At 39.5% G+C, this 9,784-nt stretch overlaps 1 protein-coding gene across 1 annotated transcript in view; it reads right to left on the minus strand.

Annotated features, from left to right (window-relative positions):
* Positions 1-7,225, minus strand: part of ONECUT2 (one cut homeobox 2) — a 61,073-nt gene extending 53,848 nt beyond the window's left edge. The window contains exon 1 of the mRNA XM_066601834.1: positions 6,124-7,225. Within this exon, the coding sequence (XP_066457931.1) occupies positions 6,124-7,225 (1,102 nt within the window). The remainder of the gene's footprint in view (positions 1-6,123) is intronic.
* Between the last annotated feature and the right edge of the window lie 2,559 nt (positions 7,226-9,784).

The following is a 9,784-nucleotide window of genomic DNA, read 5'->3' on the forward strand; positions in this document are numbered from 1 at the left end:
CTATACTGGAAATAAGACAGATGACTTGCAGATCAATATCTTGTGGGTGCGCTGGTTGTGTACTGGGTGCGACTAGTAATAAAAGACGGTTCTATATATTCCAACAATCAATTATGAGAGCAGAGTATAAAACTAGCTTATAGAATAACTACAAGTGACCAATCCTAGAGGTGGCGGCAGTGCAGGCCTTTGCCATCACCTCATACACGGCCACACGGACGAGTTTACATAGATTCAGGCACAGAAACCTTCTCGGCCAACCTCATCTGGATGGTGCTAAATGCACAGAATGTCTAGTACTTTATTATATATCTTCTACTGTATTCGAAAAGAAAACTGATAACGAGGGGGAAATCTAATGCTCATAATAAGAAGCCTATTGCTGTTATTATCAAAAAGAAACACACACATATATATATATATATATATATATATATATATATATTTATATATTTATATATTTATATATTTATATATATGCAGGAAAAGTATGCAATACTGAGGTATGCAATATTGACATTACTAATATTGGTATTACTAGTAGGATTTTGGTTGGACTGTTGGACTATTGATATAATTACTGTTATAGAGATTTTGAATTGGTCTTTTTTTATTCTACATTTTTAATTTATTAACTAAACAAGAATATTATTAATGTGTTTGTGTACGCATAGAAATACCATGATTATTAATACTGTAATTCTCAATTACTCTTATTAATAATAATATCATCACTTCTATATTAAAAATTACTTAAGCTAAATCCATGACCAACGTTTAGATTAGACACCTTTGTATAAACATAAAGAAAGAAAAGAACTCAAGGGAAATTAAAATCTGAGCTTTGGAAGCTGAGTATGAAAAAAAATGACAATGAGGTGTAAAGATATGGAATCTTAAAATGTTTTAACAATAGAGTATAGACAAAAATTGTCAAAAATCATTAGTTACGTTTAGTAAAACCATATGTGCTTCTATATAGAAAATCACATATAAAATAGGTTAAGTGTGTGGATACAAATAATGAATTAAGTAAAAACTAAATAAATAATAAAAATCAAATTCCAATAGAGGATAAAGTATCAACAAAATTCATTACATTTCCTTAAAAAAAAAATCTAAAATTCTTTAATATCGTAAAAAATAAAAAACAGTTGCATATAGATGCAGATGGCCTGATAATCCTCCTCTATCAATATTATATGACTTATGATAAGGCACAAAAAAAAAAAAATATATATATATATAATAATTGAAAGGGGTGCATGACATAGTTGGAATTAGTTCATTAATTTCATTAATTAGTAGTCTTTTTTTAGAAGCCTCTCACACTTGGAAACTCAATTCTACCCCCCAATCTATATTTTGGTTCACCCAAGTTTCAGGGGTGGGCTTGAGGGTCTGCCAGGAGGAGACTCATCCAAAATCAATAAACGTGGAGATGGGTTGGATCAAATCTTCTTAAGTGCACTGTTCTAATCATGGGAATGTATTGAGAAAGGAACATGAAAACAAACAAGGCCCATCGTTATTTTCTAATATCAACAAGCCCCCTCCGTAGCGAATAAATATTCAACACCTCATTCCGCATCCCACGAAAAATCAATCCTAACGCGCCTATGGCGGCCTAGCAGCGACGTAGAAGAAGACGCCTATTGTAGATATTTATACACTTATTTCTTAATTTTCCGGCAAGGATTTTAACTGGTGATAGAGGAGCAGAACAAAGGAGATTTATCACCACTGCTCAATGCAAAGGGCAACTCCAGCTCCTTCACCTTGAAGAGAAGCGCCTCAGCTTGGGGGGTATAGGACAAGAGCGTCTGATCTACAAGACCCCAGACTCCAAGATTTTCGCCTGTTTAACCCAAAGCAAATGACCCCTATTCTTCCTCTACAGAGCTGAGATTTCTATCAATAATTCATGGAAATGGCTTGTGTTCACCCTCTGGCTCTTCATTCGCACAATACCCTAAATCCATTGATACAGCCATACAATAGCCTGACAAGCAACACAGCGCGATGTGATCGCAGCAAATGGTTAAACAGCGCAGTTACCTGGTGCTTTGGGTCTTATGTTAACCTTATATATGCTTTACTATAGGACTATAAGATGCATTGGAAGATACATATGTCAGACTATTAGATGCAGGTCAAAAAGTGAGTCAGAAACATTCGACATCTCAGATTGTGAGCATTAAATACCTGCATATACAGGACATACCTCTGTATAATGGGGATACTATCATCTAGTGCAGATATCTCTATTCACAGGGGAGAATTCTACATAATGGGACATCTCCCTGTCATGGGGATACTGGCTATGTATTGGAAAACTTTCATGGACTGTGAAAATTCAATTTACAAGGTATTTGTCTATGTACTGTACTGAGATATTGCCATATATTGTGAAAACCTACTAGGGAAACCTCAGACACTTATATGTACGGCAGGAATTTCTATGTGCAGGGGATAGGTCTATACAGGAAATACACCCATGACATTGGTATATTATCACACGATGTGAATATTACCATAGAGTTGGACTACTTTGAGCTGCTTCAGATCTTTCTACATATTGCAGATATGACCATTTACAGGAGTACTTGGAGATATTTTAATTTGCCAAGAAGACATTCCTGTACTAGGGATACTTCCATATACTAGTAATATTTCTATATAATGGGGATATTTACATTTACTAATAAAATCTTTGTAAAGTGGATACTTTTTACTAGCAACACCTCTTTATGTTTGGGGCACTTCCATAGACGTACGTCCACCTATTAGTAATACCTCTATTACTAGAGATACTTCCATTTACTAGTAATTACTTGATCTACTGGAGTTACTTCCATCTACTAGTAATACCCCCATGAACTGGGGATACTTCCATTTACTAGTAATTCCCCCATGAACCAGGGATATTTCCATTTACTAGTAATACCTCATTGAACTTGGGATTCTTACATTTATTAGTAATTCCCATATGTACTAGTAATACTTCTATTTAGTAATAGTACTGCCAAGTACTGGAGATTGTTCTATGTACTACAGATATTTCCATACATTCAGAATACTTCTATTTGCTAATAACACATTGATATACTAGGGATACCTCGATGTACTAGGGATACTTCAATTTACTAGTAATAGTTCCATGTAGGGTAATACTACTAAATAATAATACCTCCATATACTGGGGGTACTTAAATTTAATAATAATACCTCCATGCACTGTAAAAATTTACATTTACTAGTAATATCTCCATGTACTGTGGATATTTCAATGTACTAGTAATGTCTCCATGTACAGGGATATTTCCATTTACTAGTAGTATCTCCATGTACTGTGGATACTTTTATTTACTAGTAACGCCTCTATTTGTTGGGGGCACTTCCATAAAACTACATCCACCTCTATTACTAGGGACACTTCCATTTACTAGTACTTTATCTACTGGAGTTACTTCCATGTACTAGTAATTCCTCCATGAACTGGGAATACTTCGATTTCTTAGTAATTCCTATATGTACTGGTAATACTTCTATTTAGTAATAGTACCACCCAGTACTGAGATTCTTCTACATGCTGCAGATAATTCCATACATTCAGAATACTTCCATTTGCTTATAATACTTCATTATACTGAGGATATACCTCCATATACTACGGATATGCCTATATACTAGTAATATATCTATGTAGGGGAATACTACTTAATAGTAATATCTCCATTACGGGGGATATTTCAAATTTACTAGTGATTTCTCCATGCACTGTGGATATTTCCATTGACTAGTAATATCCCCTTGTACTGGGGATACTTTTACTTATTAGTAATATCTCCATGTACTGTAGATATTTCCTCTCAATAGTAATACCCACACATAGAGTGGATATTTTCATTCACTGGTAATATCTCCAAGTACTGGGGATACTTCCATTTATTAGTAGTATCTCTATGTACTGGGGATACTTCTATTTACTAGCCATTTCCATGTACTAGTAATATCCCCACATACTGTAGTTATTCACACTTACTAGTGATACCTCCACATTCTGTGTATATCTCCATGTACTAGTAATAGCTACGTACTGTGGATATTTCCATCTACAGGTAATACCTCCATGCACTGGGGATACTTCCATGTATGGGGGATACTTCCATGTACTGTAGCCCCTTCCATGAATTGGGGATATACCCATATATTGGGGGTACTTCTATAAACAGGAGGATTTATTAGCAGCCCTTTTATTATCAGCAGCAGTTTGCAAGCAATGATTAATATCACCAGCAGATAACAAGCCCCTATAGTGTGGTGACTCTATACGTGACCAGCATGCAACTAGGACTCTTCTCCTTGTCTAGCAGAGGCCTCTTTTTTACAGCCTTCTAATTAAGTGGAAAAGGACAAATGCTGTGAGTTTAATTGTCAAGTGCAGAGCTGGAGAATGCCAGCCACAAGTATATTACAGACGAGAGGACGTGGCGAGCCTGGCATGTTATAGCCTTGTATAAAGGTCATTATACCATGCAGGACGGTGACACAGAAGCCGCATCTATGAATTACTGGATTTGTAGTGTCTGGAGCCAAACTGCAGCTAAAAATATCCCATTGATCTGCTGTATTTTTATTTAATCAATAACCAATGATTAGCATTATACAGGAGGCAGACACTTGGAAGGCTTGCAGAATGCATGAGGACATGCTGGAGATAGTGTATATGAATACCATGCTGCACTCTTATGGATAAGGTTATGACATTGTCTATGCATGTCATAGTGCATTGTTCTGTAGTCATAGTGCATTGTTCTGTAGTCATAGTGCATTGTTCTAGACGGCTCTTTTGTTCCCAACCATACAAGGTGCACAATCACCTTTCACACAATCATTTACCCTATGCATGCACATTATAGTCCACTATAGCAAGCTATAATATATGCAGATTAGCAGTCCACCACCATGCATGTTTCCACAACAAAAATGTTTCCACTGCAGTGCGATCTTTGCAAAACATCATCTCTCATAACAGCATAATTCATAATAAATACATTCTCTGGATTCTACATAGATTTCATTTTTATTACCACAACAGTCCAGAAGCAACCCCAGAACAATAGATGGGTGCAGTTCACCCACTGGCCACTAGAAGGCGCAGATAAACACACACAATTCTCATAAGAGGGAATCTAAAAATCAATTGAAAGCCCTGAGATTTTTTTTTTTCTCTTTTTGCTTTTTCTGGATGTTTTCCACACTGTAGCAAGAGTATAATATGGACATAATATACCGAATGACGAGATTATAAAGACGTGATGTTGAGTATTTTTAACTCTTTTATCTCCGAATATTAAAAAGCTGCTAAACTTGGAGACCAAATGCACTTGCTTGTATAGTGGCTTTTAGGTAGCCTGTTGTTCTCTACTGTATATCGAATACACGACTCTGCAGGCTATACAGAGGCTCAGTTCTATGCCTCTATTGGGGCAGTGAGTGGCAAGACCAAATATGACCATGCTCCTTTTCCTAGGTGGACTGATCTGCAAGAATGAGTCTAGTTTATGGGGTCCAAGTTCCATTTTTTGGAAAACCGTCATTAAGGCCTTATTCACACGGGCATATGCAATTTTGTCCCGTGAAATATTCAGCGTTTTTACTGCGCGCATATTAGGTGCACATACATTTTTTTTGCACGCGTATTCCATTCGTGTTCACTGCTTTTTATTCACACATGCAAAAAAAATGCAAGCGAGCCCAATTGATGTCAATATTTGTTTTTTCTACTATTAACATGTGTAAAACTGCAGCGAATATGCAAGCAACTGCTTCATTTGACATGATCCCATAGACTTTAATGGGCAATTTCAGTCCATGATAGGGACCAAAATAGGACATGCTGCAATTCTTTTCATATGCATAAAAAACTCAATGCTGAATACACCAAGTGCAAATCAAGGGGGTTTATATTGTTCATATTACATGCATAAAATATACCAGTGCGAATAAGCCCTAAGACAAGTCCAGATGCAGACATGGTCTCTGCAGTGGCACAGAGCAAGCACTGGGCACAGTGTATGGTGGTGCTAGAAGAAGCACTACTGCATCTTTGCTACTCACCTGCAAGCCTGAGAGCTGACATCCTCTGGAACTCCGGCTCCTGCAGCCATTTCCACATTCTTCTAAAAGTCTCCCTCCCAGATTTCAGTTTACTCCAAGGTTTAGGGTTCCTTAGCAGGTCTGATAGGGTACCCTGTGACCTACACAGAACCCTCTGGGCAAAGATAGCCTGGGGGATGCTGTACCTTTTCAGCTCTGCTGTAATTCTTTGAGCCACTTCTTTGGTATTAATTTCTTCCAATTGTCCAGAGTTACTGAGTTGGGATCCGGAGGAGGAGGGCGGCCTGTCACGGCTGGAAGTCAACACGGGCCCGTGGGATTGAGCGGGGTGACCGGTGTGGTGCATCCCATTGATGTGGGACATCATGGCAGAAGGTGGAGTGCCCAGACCCCTAGAGAGGTGCTGTTCCCCTCTTGCCAGCATGGCAGTGTGGGCATCAAAGTTTGGACTGAGCATTTTCTCATGGCCAGGTGGTCCATAGTTATGGAGACTTTGTTGGGTATTGTGGATGGAACCCAAACCATTGCCCAAAGGGCTGCCTGTCAAGGGGGATAAGCTTTGCCCCATGCCAGTCATGTCCTTGTAAGGGCTGTACAGGTTGTTCATGGCTGGGATCCCTCTATCATCCCTCATGAGGGTGAAGCTACCACTGACGTTGCCCGAAAGCCTCTGGTGGTGGTGGTGGTGATGATGGGCATGGTGATGGGGGTGATGGAATTTGTCAGACACAGTAGAGATAGGGGGCAAAGGCTGCAGTGGGGTTAAGGTGGTGTAGGTGCTGCTCATGCCCATCCCAGGGGGTGAGGAGTCACAGGGCATACTCATGGCATGGTGCAGAGGGATGGACAGCTCTGGCCGGTAGTCCCCAGCCCCGTCCAGGATGGAAGCCATGCTGGAGACCATTGCTGACCTGGAAGATGGGATAGTGAGGTCCTGGTGAATCCTTCGGTGATGGTGAGGGCTGTGGCTGCTCATCAGATCCTGCTCATGGCTGTTTCCACCATGCAAACTGCCAATACTGTCCATTGTCATCTCTGGGTTCATGGTGCAAGCATCCAGATCTTTGGTTAGGCATCTAAAGGCGTTATAGGCGGTCTTCATTCAGTCCATGGGTGGGTGTGGGGCAGTTTTTAAGGCCTCTGGGGTAGTTAGAGGGTGAGTGGGTGTCAGGGTGAGTGGGTGTCAGAGTGCAGTGCTGAGTGCAGGTTAGGGGGCAGGGGGTGAGTGTGTGTGTGCTGCTCAGCGAGCTCTATCAGACGGGCCAGTGCTGCTCCTGGCCATGTCCGAGCCCTCTCCTCCTCTTACGTCTTCTGTGTAGACAGCCGGAGCTGTCCAGAATGGGTTTGCTGAAAGCGCAACCTAGCCTGACTGAGGAGAGCCGCAGCGCCGCGACGGACAGGCCGCTACTCCAATCAGCGGGCACACTGACGCGCAGTGGGCCAATCAGCACGCGCCAGGGCGGGGCCTCCCCGTTTCAAGGCTGGTTGAGAGGTCCCTTAGCATTGCTCCAGTCGTATACAAGGGGAAGAAGCCAGGGAGGACTGCTTAAAGATGCAGTGTTCCTGTTTAAATGGAAGCAAGTGATTTGAAAGTGCACTTCTGTCTGCCATCCTCAGCCCACATCTTGTTGTCCTTAACAGTTTATTTACACAAATCATTTGGAAGATCTGCATGTCAAATGATATTGATTAGGGAGTGATTGTATGGAAATATTTAATGGAAGTAGTATCAAGCCATCGTTTATATATCCATCCATCCATTCATACATCCAACTGCACATCTATATATATCCATCCATCTAGAAATCTAGCTATCTCATATCAATCCATCCATCTAGAAATCTATCTCATATCAATCCATTCATCCATCTAGAAATCAATATATCTATCCACCTTTCTATATCACAGCCACACAGCTCTGCATACTTGGATAGGTCATTGTCACATATAGTTCTGCCAGTAAGTCTTGTCCATGTATGCTGTATATGAAGGGCTCTATTATTTTGTGTGTCCCTATTATAATAGTTAATCACTGGCAATGTCCAAGTTCTCTGTAGCCATTGTCTTTTGCACCCCAGATTCTAGTAAGGGGGTACAGACAACATTTCTGCAGTAGACAATACTTTAGAAAAGCACCTCATTCACATGGTAAAGCTCTCAGTATGGAGCAGGACACAGGAGCAATTTGGTGCATTGAGTAAGAGAAAGGCACACGAGTTGGGATGAGGGGACAATAGGACCTGCTCAGAAGCTCAGGCTTTGGAAGTGACAGAGGCTTCCCGAGCAGGTTGGTGTCCCCCCATTCTGGAGATTTGGGCTGGCTGAGGTTGCGCAGATGTTGCCTTTGTTTAAAGGCACAGTAATTAAGCAAAGGGTGGACAGAAGTTTGAAAAGCGTGACCTATTTTCTTTTGATCAGCTGTCAAAGGAAGAGCAGGGGGTATCCTTAATACAGCCCCCTCTGACCACTTCCAGCTGTTATAGAAAACTTGGGCAAGGAAAGAAGGAAACTGCAAAACCTCCAAACCACTGTCAGCCCATACAATGCATTGTGAAGGGGGCATGTGTGCAGGGGGCACCCTGATACTGTATACAAGGGCAACGGCCACAACGAGGAGCAGCATCTGATGGAAAAGTGTCTGCAGATACCAAATATACAGTATAAACCAGCAGCAAGTACAGTGCTGCATAAATACAGGTGCATCCTGTATACCTACCTATTACTGTAAATGGGGAAAAATTAATGGACACATACATATATACACAAAAATACATTCTTCTATATCTATCTTATAAGAATATCTATCAATGTATTTATCTACCTATATACTGTATCTACAGTACCTATCCATACATGCATCTATCTAATTTATAGCTATATCTCTTTGTCTATATGAGCTATCTATCTATCTATCTATTTATCTTGCATTACACACACAGAAAGATAGAAATAATGTTAACTGCAACTTAGAAATACAATATAATGTACATACCATAACTTAACTATGCCAATAAAATAGATATATATTTAGTAGAAAACCGTAAAACAAACAGTGTTATGTGCAACAATATCCTGTACAGCAATTGATCAAGCTTTTACCATCCATACGAATTCTATGCTTCTTGGCAATCCACTAAAATATTGAGAGATAGACAGATAGATAGATTGATAGATAGATAGATAGTCCCTTCATTGGATCCTAATTGCTGATCTAATAAAGGGACTTCATAAGATGATCAGGAGTATCTATCTATCTATCTATCTATCTATCTATCTATCTATCTATCTCATATCTATCCCATATCTATCTATCTATCTATCTATCTATCTATCTATCTATCTATCTATCTATCTATCTATCTATCTCATATCTATCTATCTATCTTTATCCATGCACACACGCACATGTATATAGCATTTTTATCTATCTCATATCTGTCTATCTATTTTTATACATCCATATCATATTACATATTCATTACTTTTTCAGTATTCTCTGTGTTCCTCCATACATCATTCCTATTCCACTACTTCATATTACAGAAGACTAATTAAAAACCTGTGTGTCCTAGAAACGTTCTAAATAATTAAATACACAGTTAGGTGCAATAGTAAATCCACACAGGAGAAAGCAAGGGAGACCTTACAGACCTGTAATATT

The sequence above is a fragment of the Eleutherodactylus coqui genome, chromosome 5 (assembly GCF_035609145.1).
Source record: "Eleutherodactylus coqui strain aEleCoq1 chromosome 5, aEleCoq1.hap1, whole genome shotgun sequence".
NCBI lineage: Eukaryota > Metazoa > Chordata > Amphibia > Anura > Eleutherodactylidae > Eleutherodactylus > Eleutherodactylus coqui.